Below are 19,130 nucleotides of genomic sequence, written 5' to 3'. Positions count from 1 at the left end.
GAGCTTGGGGGTTTGGCACACAGGTGATCTGCTGGGTGTCTCTTGGTACTTTCTGGTCCAGTTATAATGGTAAATGGGCATGAGCAAGGCCTGGTGACTGCCTCACAAGATCAGCCACCTGGACCAGCAGAAATGCTAGCCAAAGATGAAGGGAATCTGAAATTACTAGCAGAAAACAGGCTATAACTATGTTTTGGCCTTGAAACCATCTGAAACACAGTGGTGGGGTCTTTAGTTTGTCCTACTTTAACTTCCTCTGAAAGTTTCTCCAGGAAATAAGAACCAACCAGAATTCTGGAAGAGCTTTTCCCAGAATTTGTATGAAGCAAGTGAATCTTTGTAGTGTAATAGATGGACTGTAGTGAATGCTGTGAATTAATTTTAATAGTTGTTTTGTAGATTCTCTGGAATGTTCTAAAATCAATCATCATTCTTTCTGATTTCCGGAAATCAGAAATGTTCCTCCAACTTTTATTCCAGTGACAAGAATCTCCATAACAATGCCGAATAGAAGTGGTGAAAGTTCCATCTTTCCTTGTTCCTTAATCTGAAGAGGAAATAATTACAAATTAGTCTTTCAGTCTTTCAGTATTATGATGTAAACTGTGGGTGTTTTGATGGTCTTTCCAATTTGAGGAAGTTCTTTACTATTCCTACTTTGCTGATAGTTTTTATCATAAATGTGTTTTGAATTTTGGCAAATACCTGTTCTGCATTTGTTGAAATTATTATATGTTAAGAGAAAGAAGGGAAAAATTAAATTAATTTTTGAATGTGAAGTCAACCTGGCATTCCTGGTATAAAACTTTCTCCCAATGTGATGTATTGTTGAATTTGGTAATATTTTGTTAAGAATTTTTGGGTTTAGATTTATGAAGGGTATTGTTCTGTTAATGTCTTTGTCAGGTTTTAGTATTACAGGTATTCTTGTCTCATAAAATGATTTGGGCAATAATCTGTATTTTTAAAGGAGTATTTTTAAAGTTTCCATGAAATTGGTCTCATTTCTTTTTGAATATATGATAGAATTCATCAGGGATACCATCTGAATTATCTTTTGGGATGCTTTTAACAAATTTAGTTTCTTTCTTTAATAGATATAGGGATATTCAAATTTTTTATTTCTTATGTCAATTTTGGTAACTTGTGGTTTTAGAAAAATTTGTCCATTTCATCTAAATTGTTGAACATTTTGGCAGAAAGTTACTCATAACATTGTTCTAGTATTCTTTTCTATGTGGCATTTGTGGTGATAATCCCTTTTTCATTCTTCATGTTTGAGTTTTCTTTTTTGTTTGATCAGATTAGCCAGAAGTTTTTCAATTTTGTTTATAAGTTCAAAGAAACAACTTTTGGTTTTATTAATTTTCTCTATTATTGATTTACTTTCTACTTTATTGACTTTTCTGTTATCAGTATAACTTCTACTTTGAGTTTACTTTACTCTTTTTTTCTAGTTTTTTAAGGTGGAATCTTAGGTCATTGATTTTAGACTTCTAACATAAGTATTTAAAACTATGAATTTTCATCTAAGCACTGCTTTAGTTGAATCCCACAGTTGTGATATTCTGAATATTCTTTGTCATTTAGTTTAAAATATTTTCTAATTTTTTTTGAATTTTATCTTTGATCCATACATTATTTAGAATTGTTTTATTTAATTTTAAGATATTTTGTGTTTTCTTATATATATTGTTAATTGCATTCTGCATATTTTGTATGATTTCGATCTTTTAAAATTTATTGAGATAAGCCTTATCTCCTAGGATATGATCTACCATGGTGATTATACTATGTATACTTGAAAAGAATGTATGTTCTGCCATTTTTGCACATAGAGTTCTGTATTAATTAGTTCAAGTTGGTTGGTGGTGTTATTTGGATCTTTTATGTATATACTCAGTTTTGTCTAGTTCTATCAGTTTCTGAGTGGCGGGTATTGAAAATATCTACTCTAATGGTAGATTTGTATTTGTCCTTTTAATTTTCTCAGCTTTTGCTTCATGTACTTTGGGGCTCTGCTTTAGGTACATTTATGTGAATAATTATTAAAATTTCTTGATAGAGGCACCTGGGTGGCTCAGTTGGCTTAAGCGTCTGATTTTGGCTCAGGTCATGATCTTCAGGTTTGTGAGTTCAAGCTCCACGTTTGGCTAGCTGCTGTCAGCCCAGAGCCTGCTTCAGATCCTCTTTCCCTCTCTCTCTGCCCTTCTCCAGCTTGTGCTCTCTCAAAAATAAATTAAAAACATAAAAAAAATCCACTTCTTGATAATTATTATTTTATTTCATTATGATACATCTTTCTTTATCCTTAGTAATACTCTTTGTCTTGAACTTATTTAATATGATATTAAAATAGTTTCTCCAGCCTTTTTATGCTTACTGTTTGGATGGTAAGTTTTTTCCCATGTATGTACTTTTGAATTATCTGTATTTTTATGTTTAAAATTTCTCTCCTTTAGGCAGCATATGCTGGGTTTTGCTTTTTTTTTTTTTTTTTCTTTTCTTTTTTCAACTTGCTCTGTCAATCTTTGGCTGTTATTTGGAGAGTTTAGATCATTAATATTTAACATAATTAGTGATATGGTTGGCTATCATTATATTGTCTTATGTTTTCTTCTTTGTTTTTCATTCCTCTTTTTTCTGCTTTCTTTTGGATTATTCTTTGGTATCAATTTTAATATATCTATTGGGCTTTTTGGGTTTATCTTTTTGTATTTTAATTACATTATATATACCTAACCTTTCACAGCCTACTTAGAGCTACTGTTGTACTGCTTCACTTAAAATAGAGAAACCTTGCAGCCATACAGATCGTTTTCCCCCCTACTTCGTTACTCCCCCCCCCCTTTATGTTATAGTTGGCATATATGTTTATGGCTGCATGCTTTGAAAAACTCACCACTCACCATACAGTATACTATTTTTTGCTGACAATAGGCATAATATTTTAAAGAACTTAAAGGGAAAAAGTAGTATTTTGTGTTTAGCTGTATATTTACTAATCCTGTTCTTCCTTCTTTCCTGAAGGTGCCACATTTCCTTCCAGCCTGAAGTACTTTAGCATTTCTTGTACAGCAGTCTGCTGGGGATAAACTTGTCTTTGTTTTTCTTCATCTGAGAATGTCTTTATTTTGCTTTCATTCCTAAAGGATATTTTAGGTGGATGTAGGATTCTGCATACACTCTTGTTTTCTTTCAATATTTTAATGATGTTGTTCCACTGTCTTTTTACCATTATGATTTCTGATGGGAAACTTTTGGTAATTTGAATCTTATTCCCTTCTGTGTAGTATGTCATGTTTCTCTGCGTTCAGGAATTTTTTGGGGTTTTGGTTTTGATTTTCAGCAGATTGATTGGATGTGTCTAGTCATTATTTTCTTTGAGTTTAGCCTCTTTGAAGAACACTCAGCTTCTTGAATCTGTAAATTTGTCTTTCACCAAATTTGGGATGCCATTGTTTCTTAAAATATTCTGCCCGAATGTCTTCCAAGATTCCGATGACAATCAGCAGTAACATTTGAGATTGTCCTACAAGTCTGTTCGTTTTTCCTTTAGTGAGCCGCCTGTTAATTTTTTTTTTATTTTATGCATTGTATTTTCCAGTTTAAAATTTGACATTTGGTTAATTTTTAAAATAGCTTCTCTATGTCTTCTGAGGGATTTTTTGTTCAAGTGTGTGTGCCTTGACTTGATGGAGCTTATTTACAGTAGTTGCTTAAAAGTATCATTGGATAATTAGAACATCTGGATCACCTCAGGGTTAGCACCTGTTAATTGTTTTTTCCCTTGAAATTAATTACATTTTTCTTGCTTTTTTACATTGTGAGAATTTTGGATTATATCTTGGACATTGTGAATGTTATGTTTTATAAACTTGGGGGCTTCTTATAATTTAGGAAAACTTACATTTTTGTTGTTTCTTTTAGCAGACTGTCAACCCATTTAGGTTCAGACAGCAAATTTGGTCTTGCCTTCTGTGGGTGGTGCTTCAAATCTCAGTTCAGTTCTGAGTCTATAATAGAAGGCTGACTTGTACCTGTATGGCTCCAGAGTGAGCCCAAGAATTGTATTATAGACAGAATTAGAGGATTCCTTTCTTTCATTTTTCTCTTTTTTGGGATTTCCTCCCCATTCTCCAGTACTCAGGAGCTCCTTTCCTTAATTCCTCTGGCCAGAAAGAAAAGAGGAGAGGAGAAAAAGGAAGAGGAAAGAGAAAGGAGGAAAAAAGAACTGAACTGGAAGCTCACTCTCCTGGGGGTTGCTTTTCTAAGTTTAACTCCACTCTATAATATGCTTTTGTTTGCTTTTCAGAATTTTCAAGTAATTTTTTCTTTTTTCTTTTTTTTCTTTTTGAATTTTGTCCACAGTTTTTAGTTGTAAACAGTGAGATGATAGCCTGTATTTGGGTTTATGCCACCATACTGGAACCAGCATTCTTTCTCTGACTGCTTTTAAGATTTTTCTCTGTATCTTTGATTTTTAGTAATCTGACTATGCTTTGCCTAAATAAGGTTTTTATGTGTGTGTGTTTAACTTGTGCTTGATATTCATTTGAATAATTTTTATTTAATTTGGCACATTTTGGCCTTTACTTCTTCAAATATTATTTCATACTCAGTCTATCTTATTTCCTTCTGGGAGTCCAGTTATTCACATATGAGGCTGTTTGATATTGTCTCATAGGTGAAGGGTCAGCAAACTTAATTCTGTAAAGTGCCAGATACCACAAAGTATTTTGGCTTTGGGGCAGTACTGTCTCTGTTGTAACTATTCAACTCTTGTTACAGTTTGAAAGCAGCCATAGGCTCCATAAATAATGTAAACAGATGAGCATGGCTGTGTACCAGTCTAACTGTATTTACAAAAATAGGTGGCAGACTAGATTTGGATTATAGACTATAATTTCCTACGTAGACTGTTATAGTTGCTGCAGCTACATTGTGAATTTGGGGATAAAATCAAACAAGTGCAAAACACAAATATTAGCAAGAACTAAAGTGTGGGGAACTGTGTGAATGAGAATAAGGGCATAGAAGAGACTAGAAACATGTTGGGGCCAGATTATTATGTCCAAATATTGCTTTATTTGAGAACAGTAGTGATAGAGTTAAACTTTGAATTTGCAAAAATATCTGTGGTAGCATTATAGAGGATGAAAGGTGCAGATCCCCAACTCAAGACTAGCTTTAAAGAAACATTTCTAGTGGTTCTGACAAGTGATAATGAATCTTGAGAAAAGGCAATGGGAATAGAGGAAATGGTGGATTTGAGAACATTTTGGTGTTAGGATGAAGAAAGAATGATAGGTGTAACATGTGACTAGATTTCAGGTATAGAAATAACAATGCCTTTTCTCTAGATAAGAAGAGAGAAGAGCTAGTTTCTCAAGAGTCTATTCTTGGTACCCTTTTCTCTAAGTTTCTTCCTTGATTATTTCAGTCAGTCCTGTGATTTCAATTTTTGCCTAATTGTTTTTACTTCCTGGTGTGTGGTTTATAGCTAAAAGCTTTTCCTTGATGTGTGTTTTGAAAAGTCTGTTGCTGGGAGTCTCTTAATCCTGTCTTATACATTATGTTCAATATATTCTAAGACTCCTCATGAACATACCATCACTTATAAACTGCCTCTTTTTCTGTATATTAGCTAAATTTTAGCTAGATAGATGGCTGAGACATCATCTTAAAGTTCACATTAAGAGATCATAATGACCTAACACCCATTCACCCCCACCTCCTTTTCCCAGAAGGCAGGGAGAAGTCACATTTTAGTGGGAAAGTAAATTGAGGTTAGGTGGAGAAAGGACTATTTAGAAATCAGTATTTAAAGGGAAGGAAGGAAGATGGTAGCTTGAGGAAGGAAACACAGAGTTATCTTTTGAATTTTTTTTTTAACGTTTATTTATTTATCAGACCGAAAGAGACAGAGCATGAACAGGGGAGGGGCAGAGAGAGAGGGAGACACAGAATCTGAAACAGGCTCCAGGCTCTGAGCTGTCAGCACAAAGCCCGACGCGGGGCTCGAACTCACAGACTGTGAGATCATGACCTGAGCCGAAGTCGGACGCTTAACTGACCAAGCCACCCAGGCGCCCCCAGAGTTATCTTTTGGATAAGAGACACTGTAGTAGATGTTATTAGTGCCCAAGCCATACCTCTTTGGCACTCATCTCTGTGCAACTTATGTGTATGACTTTCTGCCTGAGAGCTTTCATACTGGCCATAGAGACATTCTTGGCTTATGGGAAGGGCAAGCCAGAAATGTCAGAGTTAATGCCTTCAGAAAGGCGTTAAACCAATGATTGGATGAGTAGTTCGTGGAAAAATACCTTATTTTTCTCATTGTTCAGTTTGGGTAACTGGGCCATGTTCAACACCATCTACCAGAGTTCTCCAGGAGAATCATGCTCTACTTACCCTTCAGAGTAAATGGCTAATGCACTCTTTACTTACTGCCTTCTTTACCTTGTCTTACTTCTGATCCCCCCCCACCAGTGGTTTTCCTGGGTCACCCCTCAAAACAATTACTTTTATTTTTATTTTATTTTTTTTCAATATATGAAATTTATTGTCAAATTGGTTTCCATACAACACCCAGTGCTCATCCCAAAAAGTGCCCTCCTCAATACCCATCACCCACCCTCCCTCCCTCCCACCCCCCATCAACCCTCAGTTTGTTCTCAGTTTTTAACAGTCTCTTATGCTTTGGCTCTCTCCCACTCTAACCTCTTTTTTTTTTTTCCTTCCCCTCAAAACAATTACTTTTAAATGAATCCTTGAATCAAGTCTGCTTCTGGGGAAACACAAACCAACGTAGTCACTTTAGCACAGTAATAATAAGAAATAAAATTTGTTTAGTACTTATTTTTTTAAACATTTATTTTGAGAGAGAGAGAGAGAGAGAGAGAGAGAGAACAAGTGCTAGAGTATGCGGGGGAGGGGCAGAGAGAGAGAGGGATAGAGAGAATCCCATGCAGGCTCCTGCTTAGTGCAGAACCCAACTTGGAGCTCAATCTCAGGAACCGTGAGATCATGACCTGAGCCAAAATCAAGAGTCTTATGCTTAACCAACTGAGCCACCCAGGCATCCCTGTTTAGTGCTTATTAAATACCAGGCATAATTCTAAGTGCTTTATAATCCAATGAGAGAGGTACTGTTTTCACCCTATTTTGCAGATCAGACAACTGAGGCAGAGAGGTTAAGTAACTTTCCCAAGATCACGGCTAATAAATGACACAGCCTGCTTTTGAACCTAGGCCATTTGTCTCTAAATTCTGTACTCTTAACCTGGTAGACTGAATAATGAACAAAATAGAATAATGAACAAAATAGAATAATGAACAAAAAAGAGAATGGGGATAATTTATGGAGTAAGGGCCTTGTAGAGAACATTTCCTGCTGAGTGAAAGGAAAGTAAAAGGAGTACTTTCATAATGATGTCCCCATTTAAGAAGTAAAGAAGAGGGTTAGATGATCTAATCTGAATAAATGATTAAGGAGTGGAGTTTTGAAGTGGCAAGAAAAGTTGTCAATTTTTATGGTAGATTACCTTCATTATGAGAGAACATAACTGGCTCTAGACCAGCATTGTGATGATCTTCAGAAACTATCAGTAGTTATGTTTAGGGTTGTTACGGATTATGGCAAACAAGGTTTGTAAAATACCAATATAGAAATAAATATAGAATATAAACAAATAACTCTCATAAGACATACTATACGTACTAAAGATTTAAAGGACAGGAAAAGGAGCTAATAAAGAAGATTGAGAATCATCATCAAAAGTTGAAGGAGCCCTAAAATAGGGGTTGAAACCAAAGGGTAGAAGGAAGGTATTTAAAGTAGACTGTTTGACAATACTCATAAATGGAAGAATGTGAAGGATAAAGACTGAAGTTAGGGAGTTCAGTAGGCAACAAGGAAGTTTGTGGAAGTCTCCTATGCTTGTAGGAGCTTGAAAGTAAGGGATTGAAAAAATTCATGACAGGTTTTTCCTAAGAAATTTAGTGATGAAGAGAAATAGAGAATCAAATAACTTTTATTATTATTATTATTTTCCATTTGGAGGAGGCTTCTAGGGTTAGAAGTCATAGGTAAAAGAGATTAAAGAGTGAACAAAGAATGGATGTAAGTAGTTGAGTGAAATTCCAAGGATGGTGAATGAGATGGAGTCCAGTGTATGAGAAGTGTACTTGGATGGAACAAGGGCTTTCTCTTTTGGGATGGTGGGAATTGAAGGAGGAGGTTGCCTGAAGGGCATATTTTCAACCTTTTTATCTTTCTGTGCTGAATTCTAGATACTTTTTTCCCAATCTCTTCAAATTCTTTATTCACCTGTGTCTGATATGCTGCAAACCTACCTAGTGAGTCTTTAATTTCAGTTATTTTTCATTTTCATACAAGTTTGATTAGATTCTCTTTTATATGTGCTATATTCCCCATACGCTGCAGATATTTTAGGCTTTTATTTCTTTGAGTTTGGTAAACATAGTTGTATCTGAAAATTTCACCTGCACTCTGTTCTGGGTCTTTCTGTTGTCTGTTTCTGCTAGTTTTCATTATGCCTTGTGTCTTTGTGGGCCTGCTTATTTGACTGCTGTCATTACCCTTGTGGTAGCTCTCTGAGACCTGGGGTGAATAGATTGTCTTTAGAAAGTTTTACAGTTGCTTCATGGCTTGAGTTTTTCTCACCCACTTAGGTTGTGTGTACTTACGGCGTAAATCTGAATGAGGCATGGTCTAAAAGTCCTAACTTTTCAGAGACTTCTTTCCTCTCACCCTCTTTTTCTTATATTCCTCTGCCTACTGCCAAGGTGCTTTTATTTATAGTTTTTATCCCCCATCCCCAACCCCTCCCCATATGAAGACTTGTAAATAGATCAGGAGACTGAAGCTATATATAGGAAATCTGTTTGCATCTCTCCCCTAGATCAGTTTGAACTGCTAAAATCTCTTTTCTTATTACTAATTATCAGCCTAGGTTAAGTAAATAAAAGTTTTCTACTTAGTAATCAGACTACTGTTCTCCCTAATTTAGTGATGCTTTAACACAATAATGAGAGTATCATTACATTAATTACACAGGAGAAATAAGTCTAGCTTATATAGAAAAGCTTCAGTTTACATAATATAGTGCTTTAAAATTTGTTGATTTTTAAAAAATTATGTTGTATCTAGTGACCTGGGTAATTCACTTATTATTTGTAGATTACTTTGTACTTTCTATAAACACAGTTAGGTTATCTACAAGTAAAAATGCTTTACTGTTTTCTTTTTAGCCATTATGACTTTTATTTCTTTTCCTTGACTGACTTACAGATGAAGTAGTTATCAGATTTAGTAATTAACAGATTACTTTTTTTTCTTCCTTACTGAGGAGGCATTTCATCACAAACAGTTGAGTTTTATAAAATACTTTTTCTGTTTCTGTTGAAATGGTCATATTTTTTCCTTATTTTGTTATTACGTTGAATTACATTGATTAGATCTTACATTTTATCTATCCTTTTTATATGTTGCTGAACATTAGAATTATTTTTAGATCAGTGACTTTTATCTCACATTTTTAATTGAAATGTAATTTGTGTATCATAAAACACACCATGTAAAAATATACAAATCAGTGGTTTTAGTATATTAAGAAAGTTGTACAACCAGAATAGTTTTCCTCACCCCGAAAAAGAAATCCCATACCCATTAATAGTCACTCCCCTTATCTTTTCCATCAGCCCCCGGTAACCACTAATCAGTTTCCTGTTTCTATGGATTTGTCTAATCTGGACATTTCATATAAATAGAATCATACAATTTGTGACCATTGGTGGCCTTTGTTTCTTTCACTTAGCATAGTGTTTTCAAGGTTCATCCATAATGTAGCATGTGTCTACTTGTTTCTTTTTTATGACTGAATAATATTCCATTATATGGATATACCACATGTTGTTTATCTGTTGTCAACTGATGAACATTTGGGTTGTTTCCACTTTTTGGCTATGTAGTATTTTTTGCTTCTACATTCATTGGAGATATTGGCTTAAAGTTTTCTTATTTTGAAATATTTTTTTCAGATTTTGGTATCAGAATTATGCTAGTCTCATAAAATGAGTTGGGAAAAGTTTCTTTTTATATTCTAGGAAGAGTTAGTTTAAGATTGAAGTTGTTTGAAAGAATGTACCAGTGAATTAAGTGTTTAAAGGAATTCACTGGTGAAGCCACTGAGTCTACAGTTTTCTTTGTGGGAAGATATTGGTTAGGGATTCAGTGTCATTAACAGAGGACTATTCAGATGTATTGTTTTTCCTTGTTTAGTATTGAGAAGTTATATTTTGCAATGGAATTTGCCCTCATATTTAAATTGTGAAATTTATGGGCAGCATCCGTAGTGATGTCCTCTTTCTTATTTCTCATATGGGTAATTGTGATTTTATTTTTTTCCTGACTAGTTTTGCTGGAGCAGTCTTGTATTAATCTTTTCAGAGAACTAGTTTTGGTTCCTTGATTTTCTCTATTGAATGTCTGCTTTCTATTTTAGTAATACCTGTTCTTTCTTTTGTTTTCCTTTCTTTACATTCTTTTTGTGCTTTTGTTTTTCTAGTTTCTAAAGTTGTATGCCTAGCTCATTTACTTTCAAAATTTCTTTTTTCATTATATGCATTTATATCTTTGTAAAAAGCTGTACATTTTCCCTGAGCACTACTTTAGCTGCATTTCACAAGTTTTGATGTCATATGTCATTTTTATTTAATTGAAAATATTTTCTGATTTCCATTTTAGCTTTCCATTATAGCTCTTTGACTCATAGGTTATTTAAAACCTGTTTTTGTTTTTGTTTTTTAAAGATTTTAAAACATTTGGGAATATCTTAGTTTTCTTTCTTTTGGTTTCTAACTGTTCTGTGATCACAATCATAGTCTTTAGAAATTTGTTGAGACTTGGTTTGTGGTTCAGCATACCGTTGCCTATTTTGGTAAATATTCTGCTTACATTAGAAAAGAATGTGCATTCTTGGGGCGCCTGGGTGGGTCAGTTGGTTAAGTATCCGGCTCTTGATTTCTGCTCAGGTCATGATCTCCTGGTTTGTGAGTTCCAGCCCTGCATCTGGCTGCATGCTGATAGTTCAAAGCCTGCTGTGATTCTCTCTCCCCTTCTCTCTTTCTGCGCCTCCCCTGCTGGTGCTCTCTCTCTTTCAAAATAAATAAATAAACTAAAAAAAAAAAAAAAAGAATGTACATTCTGCAGTTGTTAGGTGTGGTTTTCTATGTATGTTAATTAGGTTGATTAATCATGTTTTAATGTCTTTCTATATCCATGCTGTTTTGTCCTCTACTTCTTTTGTCAATTAGAGACAGGTATGTCGAAATTTGCTCTTTTGATTGTGAATTCATCCTTGTCCTTTTACTTTGCTCAATTTTGCTTCATGTGTTGTGAAGTTACGTTGTTATGAGATGCATTCAAATTTGGGATTGCTAGGTTTTCCTATTGAATTGACGCAGTTAGCATTATGAAATGCTCAGTTCATCTCTAATAATACTTTTAGCCTTAAAAATTAATTTGTCAGGGCACTTGGATGGCTCAGTCAGTGAAGTATTCAACTTTGATTCAAGTCACGATCTCATGGTTTGTGGGTTTGAGCTGTGCGTCGGGCTCTGCACTGCCAGCGTGGTGCCCTCATTGGATGCTCTGTCTTCCTCTCTGCCCCTCCCCTGCTTGCATACTGTCTCTCTCAGTTTAATAAATTTAATTAATTTGTCAAATACTAATGTAACCATACCAACATTTTTTGCAAGGGCGGTCACTGTGTTCAGGATATTATCTTCTCCATTTCTTCTACTTTAAGTCTGTGTCCTTTTTAAAATTGTGACATAACAATTATTAAAGGAAGACCTTCCCTTGTATTTCTTATAGTGTTCGTATGTTGACAATGAATTATGTCAGCTTTTGTGGTCCTAAAAATATCTCTATTTTTATCTTCATTTTTAAAGGATATTTTTGATAAGTACATAATTCTAGGTTACTACCCACTCCCCTCTGTGTCTGCCAGCACTGTTCAACACAGAGAATGGAAGCTATCAATCTTATTGTTGTTCCTTTGAGTGCATCTTTTTTCCCTTGTTGCTTTTAAGATTTTCTCTTTCTCCTTTGTTTCAGCAATTTGACTGTGCCCAGCATTTGGTTGCTTTAGTGTGGTTTTCTTTGCATTTTCCTGCTTGAGATTTCCTTGAGTTTCTTGAATCTCTGAGTTGATTTCTTTCCTCACTTTTGTAAAATTGTCATTAATTATTTCTTCACATATTGCTTTTGTCCATTCTTTTTTTCTCTGTCTTGGATTTCAATTACATGACTATGAGACTATTTGATTATGTTCCACATGTTTCATACTTTCTGTTTTATTCATCTCATTCTTTTCGCTGTGTTTGAGTTTGGATATTTTCCCTTGGCCTGTCTGTAAGTCCATGAATCCTGTTTTCCTCTAGTCTATTCTGCTCATAAAATCATTTGACAAGTTCTTAATTTCAAATATTTACTTTTCAGAAAATCCACTTGCCTTTTTTTTTTTTGTAAGTTCTGTTGAAAATTACATCATTTCATTCAATTTTTCCATGTTCGCATCTATTTTAAATCCTTGCCTCTTAACTTCAGTTACCAATTATCTAGAGTCTGCCTGATTGTCTGGTTTTCTCTTGGGATGATCTGTCACATTATTTTGCTTCTTTATGTATCTCTTAATATGTATGCTATGTGCCTAACGTTATGTGTAAGAGAACAGTTGTTTTCTTTCAGAGAGGTTTGCTATTTGCTGTGTTGGTCAAATAGGATGAGATGTTGACAATCTCAGTCCAGTCATGGATTAAGTAGACTCCTCCCTCCACTGGGATTCTGTCTTCTAGACATTGGGAGACTGTGGGAAATTGACTCTGTCCTGCTGGCCCAGCTTCCCTATCCTTAAGCATCCCATCACTAAGCTTTGTATCATTGGGGAAACTGGCTGAGTATTTGAAGCCTTTCTAGATTTCCAGTCTCATTCTAGTTAAAGCACCACTAATTCCTGGTTTTCTTCAGCAGAGTTCCTCTGTTTAAACTAAGTTCAATTTGACCTCACTTGTACCCAAACTTTGCTAATACCCCCATGGAAGAAAATGCCAATGGTCTGAGCTCACCCTTGAAGTGCTCTTTCATCACTGGAGTTTTAGTTCATCTGCTCCTTAATTACTTCCACAGCATTCCTATGCTAGTCAAGTTTTTTTAAGGAAAAGCAATGCTCTAGTATCTTATTTTACGGAAGTGGAAGTCAGGAGTTTATCTTTGTGAAATGAAAAGGCAGATAATTTTAAGAATGCTTATTTATATTAGCATACTGACTATTTTGAATAGTTTTATTTGTGTTGCATACTAATAGTTATTTTTTTTTCTTTCTGATATGAGCCTGTTTATCAAAATACGCTCTAGTTCAGGGGTCGACCAGCTGTGACACAGACCAAATTGGTCCAGTGCCTGCTTTGTATGGCCTGTGAACTAAGAATGGTTTTGACATTTTTAAAAGCTTAAAAAAAATGTTTTGGGCACATAAACATTATATGAAATTCAAACTTCACTGTCCTGAAATAGTTTGGAATATAACCACACTTGTCTGTTTATGTGTTGTCTGTGTCTGCTTTCAGGCTATAATGGTTGAGTAGTTGCAACAGAGATCCTATAGTCTACAAAATGAAAAATATTTATAATCTAGCCCTTTACAGAAACAAACAAAACAAAAAAACAACTTGCCTATTCCTGCCTCACACCAGGGACTTTTCCTTTCTTGTTACTAAGGGAAATTAAACAAAAGTTTGAAATCTTATCCCAGAAGTTTTTTGAATTTGGATTTATTAAAACTCTAGTCATCTCAGAAATCATCGCCTTCATCGTTTTATTTTACAGACAAAGATACAGATTCAGAGTGAGAGACGAGACATTTTTAAACTAAATTATGACTAATTTTTGTTTTGTTGGAAAACAGATTCTGTAATAAGCTGATATAAAAGCTAATGACCTGTATCATGGAACAACTTGCAAAATTCATTTGTTCTTATATTGCAGAAAAAAATTGGTTTTCCATAAACAGTGGTAGCTATTAAAAATTGCTTCTTTGGAATTTTTAAAGTAAATATTTTTAAAATAAATATTAAAGAATGTTAACAGCTTTTGCCTTCTATTAGCACCCATAATTCTTTAAAATCTCACTGGTGTGAGGTTCTTTCTGTGAAATGATTAAAAATTCTACAGGACCAATTTCAGACATTCTTCATTAAGTTCCTATTTGGTTTAAAATTTAAAACATCCTAAATCATCATAAATTCCAAGGTAAATTGTTAACTTGCGAGACTGGTTTCTAGAACTTTCCTTTTATCCATCCTCCGATGTCATGAAAAGTTTATTTTAAACTTGGTTTTCAACTAAGCTTTCCCATTAGTCATATATCGGGATGTTAACTTACTAGCAAATAGCATTTTTATTTCCTAATGTTGACTATAAATTTTCTTCATATACTTTTTAACTTATTACTTTCTTTTTTTGATAAACATCTAATTCTAAAACAAGCCAAATTAACAGAAAACACAGTGAAATCAATTTGTGAGAATATGGCAAAAGCTGTTTATATTCAGGAATTGGTGGGTTTAGATTCATTAACATTGTTATAGCTAATTAAATGCCAAACTAATTAAATGCATAGGAAGAAATATTTTTGGGAATACATATTAAAGCCATTTGAACTTTAAAGATGTTCATTAAACAAAAGAAAAATATTGGTGTATATTTGTGAAAATTTAAGTCTGTGATAACTAAGCTTCAGGAGAGTCATCTTAATTTAGCTTTATGTATTCTTCTCTGAAGATTGTTTTTGAGTGAACCTTGACTAAATTGTATAGAAGGGACTAACCTTTTAGCAGTTACATATACCTGTTGCTCAAATAACTCATTTCGTTCTAGTATAAAGAGACGTTGGTTTTCTAAACCATAATGAGAATTACTCCTTACTTTTTCATTAACTTTTTCTTCATGTGATAATTCTTGAACATCCATTTTATGTCAGGGACTGATGTTGGTATTGAAAGTAAAGAGTTAAAATAAATATTCTTTAAACAAAAAGAAAGAAATAGACATTCTTCATGCTCCCACAATGCGCATAGTTGAATAGACTGTAAGCAGGTATATGTGTTTATTTGTAGCACATGACACTATTGATCAGTCTTTCTCTTTACTTTTGTAGTATGCTATCCTGGGGAAATCTTACCTACACACATGGTTTTTCCATTACCCACTTGGCACCAAAATCTGTGTAAAATAATCTCATGGATAGCTCCTAAATGGACATGTCTGGCTCCATATCCTTTAAATGTATTGGCATATCTATGAATCTATCCTTGGTCCTCTGCTTATTTTACTCTGTAAGCTTAAGGTTTATAGCCATAGCTCTGAACTTCTTCACTCTTTTCTCTCCTTCCTCTCTCTTTCCTCCTGCTTTTCTCTTTCTCTCAAAATAGTATTAAGTACTTTGTTCTAGGTGCTTTTCTGGACAAAGAGGCTAGAACACTGCATAAGAAAGACATGGCCTCTGTACTTTTGGAGCTTATAGCTTTATGAAGGAGTAGTGCATTAAACACATAACCTCATACATAATTACAGTGGGAGATTGCACAATGAAACACAAACGTAAAATGAAATGAGAGTGTATATTAGGGAAACTAACCCACTCTGAGACATTCCTGAATAAACGACACTTCTATTGGAACCTCAGAGGTGACTGACTAGTGGTTAGCAGAAGATGTGGGAAAGAATGCCAGGAAGAGGGAGAACCTTTGTGAAAGCCCCCAAGGAGCTTATTAGCAGGTCAGACAACTAGAAGGATATTTTTGTGCCTGGAGTATGATGAATAAGTTGGAGGCAGATGCAAAATGAAGGAGAGGCTGGCAGAGAGAGGCCAGATCTTGGTAAAAGATCTCTTAAACTGTGCCAATGCTTTTGGACTTTATCCCAAGAGAATTGAGAAGATACTAGTAGGGTTTTAAGTGAGGTAATTACCTACTCAGATTTGTGTTTTTAAAAGTTGATTTGGGTTCCTGTATGAAGAATGAATTGAAGTGGGGCAAATGTGGATGTGCAGAAATGAATAACGAAGTAGACCGGGCAAGAAGTGGTGGTAACTTAGATTATTAGAATTGCAGCAGTTAAAAAAAAAAAAAAGCAGCAGTAGAGACGATGTAGACAGATTCAAGAACTGTTTATAAGACATAGTTGACAAGATTTTGTGATTATTTTGGTTTAGGGAGCTGAAGGAACTGGCAGAGATGAATTTTCATATGCTTGTTCATGTCTATCTTGTTGGCATTTTAGTATCTTTATCTCAAACATCTTTAAAGTTGAACCATTTTTTTCTTTTTGGAAACTAATTGTTCCCCTTGACTTCCCTATTTTTATGAGTGACATCCCTAACTCCAGGTGGCCTAGGCTTACAACTTTTGTTTTGGTCACAGCTTCCAGTAAGTTAGTTACCAAGTGTTAAGGACTTGACCTCCAGCATCTAGAGTCTCTTCCTTCCCCTCCTTCTCTTCCTCTATGCTTCTCTTCCCTTTCTCTGCCTCCCTCCTTTTCTCGTCCTCCTCTTCTTCTTCACTATTTTTTTATAGCAGTAGCATCCTCTTCATAGATTATTCACCTATGTTTTTCATTCAAGTCTTTGAGCTCCTTGAGGTCAAGAACTTTTTCTTTTTCATCCTGTATTTTTAGTACTAACAGTGTGCACCTCAGCATGGCAGACATAAAAAAATATTAAATGAAAATAAAATAAATTGTTTTCCTTGACTCTTGTTTCTTCCACTATAATTCTTTGCCACATTTTTCCCCCCGTCTCTTTCTCAAAGTCATTCAGGGGCTTCCATCTGCTTAGAGAATAATTTTGACTTAGGACTGTGAGGTGATGAAAAACTGACTGCAGAATGTGAGAAGAGTATGAGTTGGGGTTTTTTTCTATAGTAATTTAGTAAAAAGTGCCTCCTGTCCCTTTTTACACTGTAGACCTCACTACTACAAAGAGCACATTTTTCTGGGAAGGGAACATATGTGATATTTTATTAGCATCCCCACTGTTGAATAAAATTTTTAAAACTTCATTTGATGCTGTTTTACATTTTTTAGTTTTATAAAAATATTTGCAGAGGGGCGCCTGGGTTGCTCATTTGGTTGAGTGTTTGACTTCAGCTTAGGTCATGATCTCAACAGCTGGTGAGTTTGAGCCCCTCCCCTGCTCACAATCTGTCTCTCAAAAATAAACGTTAAAAAAAATTTTTTTAAATATTCGCAGAATTCAATTTTTAATCATTTAATGTGTGTTTCTTAGCTTTCCAGTATAATTATTTCAGTAGCTACATCTTATATGTACATCTAGAGTATATTGTTTCATAAAAAGAAAGCTTATAGGAGAAATATTCACATGTCTACTTTAGAAGTACCTGTTTTTCATAGCTTTGTACTAATACGAACTTTTGTAATTTGTTTTTTCCATTTTTAGGAATAAGAAAATTTTAAATAAGAAAAAGTTGAAAAGAAAACAGAAGAGCAAATCAAAAGTGAAGACAAGAAGCAAGGTAAAACTGCTGGCAATTTATAGGGAGTAAGGATTTTTTCATACAGTAATTTGAATTAAAATGCCAAGATTAAAAAAGTATAACTAGCAAACCATTTCTTTCTTTCTTTTTTTTTTTAAAGTTTTTAAAAGCCCCTTATCACTTGGTTACACTGTTTAATTTCATGTTTGAACATTTCATGATCAGTAGCCTAGAAGTTAATATCTGGGTGTTGAAAATTATTTACAGTTTATTCACATTATCTTTGAACACTTCTCTGGGGGAACATATCCATTTCTCTTCTCTTTTTTACACTCTGACTGCATGTTCTAGAAACTGAGTAAAACTGGCTGTGAGTTGGGACGTGGATTTGGGTTCATCATAACGTCTGTCCATATGTCATGAATTGGGGAGAATCTTGGTATGTCTATATTCTGAGCTCTTTTGATGGTGGGTGGCTGTGCAAAAGGAAAGACAGTGTAGAATATCTGAATTAGATGAGACCATAGAGATCAAGGACCTTTTTTCCATCTAATGCAGAAATCTCAATTAAATCTTAAACATTTTTACATTCTACTGGAGCGTGTTTTCTTTTGAACAGTACTAAGAAGCCTAGACAATAGAAAGAGAGGAATCATTAACTATGATTTCTGAACAGGTCCACTTTTGGTTAAAGAAACAATAGCTTAGCTTGGCCTCTGTATCATATTTAATTTCCAGAAACAGTTGTTTCCTGCCTTTCTTAATTAGTATTCTTACATTTTAAAGCTGAGATAAATGTACTTTTAGTAGTAAACCAAAAAGTAAAAGTGTAGGGGATGAAATTTATTTGGTGGCTGTGTCTTGAGACACAGCTGGATCCAGGGATTAAGTAATGTCATCAATTCTGTGTCTTCATTTCTTGCTTCTGCTTTTTTCTGTGTGTGGACTTAATTGCCTATGGCTGAGGACTAAGGCTTCTGGGAGCTCCAACTGCATTTTTTTGGTCAAGAGGCAATCTCCTTTATTCTAGCAGAAAGTCTTGGGTGTGATTTTTGATTGACCTTCATCATTCATTTTGGCCTTGGAGATGGGGTACTCTGGTTAGACTGAGTTACATTTATAACCCTGTGATGGGAGATAGGTAGGCCAGCAACCTACTGAGCAGGCCATGTGAAATGGGAGGGGGGTGGTTACCCTAAGGAAAGTGTTGCTGGGTGGGCAGCTAAATAATAAATGTTAACTACATCATTTCTTATTACTTCTGTTTGTGGGATAAAAGAGGGAAGTGGAGAACATTCTTAATATATTTGGTACATAGTCATTCAGAATTTCAGCCTCTACTTCTTTTCCACTTCTTGGTGTTATGTGCAAAGTCAGAGTATGGGAATCTTAAAAATCTGTTTTAATTTCTTTAAAGGTTTCATTTGGTGATTTTCCTAAAAGTGGTATCCTAAGATATCCAGGAAGAGGTGAGAAGTCAAGGTCTTTCATCCCTTCATTTCTGTCTTTAGCTTTATGCCTTTAGTAATAAATCTTCCTTCTCTTGG

The 19,130-nt window shown here is 34.6% G+C and overlaps 1 protein-coding gene and 1 long non-coding RNA gene across 12 annotated transcripts in view; both read left to right on the top strand.

Annotated features, from left to right (window-relative positions):
• The window catches only part of MYCBP2 (MYC binding protein 2), a 281,767-nt gene that overhangs the window by 11,457 nt on the left and 251,180 nt on the right, over nt 1-19,130 (top strand). For all 11 annotated transcript variants that reach the window (XM_053216756.1, XM_053216750.1, XM_027065047.2 and 8 more), the window contains exon 2: nt 17,547-17,622. In XM_053216756.1, the coding sequence (XP_053072731.1) occupies nt 17,547-17,622 (76 nt within the window). The remainder of the gene's footprint in view (nt 1-17,546; nt 17,623-19,130) is intronic.
• On the top strand, nt 4,560-5,125 carry LOC128314441 (uncharacterized). The gene is made up of 2 exons (XR_008296075.1): nt 4,560-4,678; nt 4,725-5,125. It is a non-coding gene; the product is annotated as an uncharacterized LOC128314441 (long non-coding RNA).

Source organism: Acinonyx jubatus, chromosome A1 (assembly GCF_027475565.1).
Source record: "Acinonyx jubatus isolate Ajub_Pintada_27869175 chromosome A1, VMU_Ajub_asm_v1.0, whole genome shotgun sequence".
Lineage (NCBI taxonomy): Eukaryota > Metazoa > Chordata > Mammalia > Carnivora > Felidae > Acinonyx > Acinonyx jubatus.
Note: the sequence above shows the minus strand (reverse complement) of the source record. Positions and strands in the feature narration are given on the sequence as shown.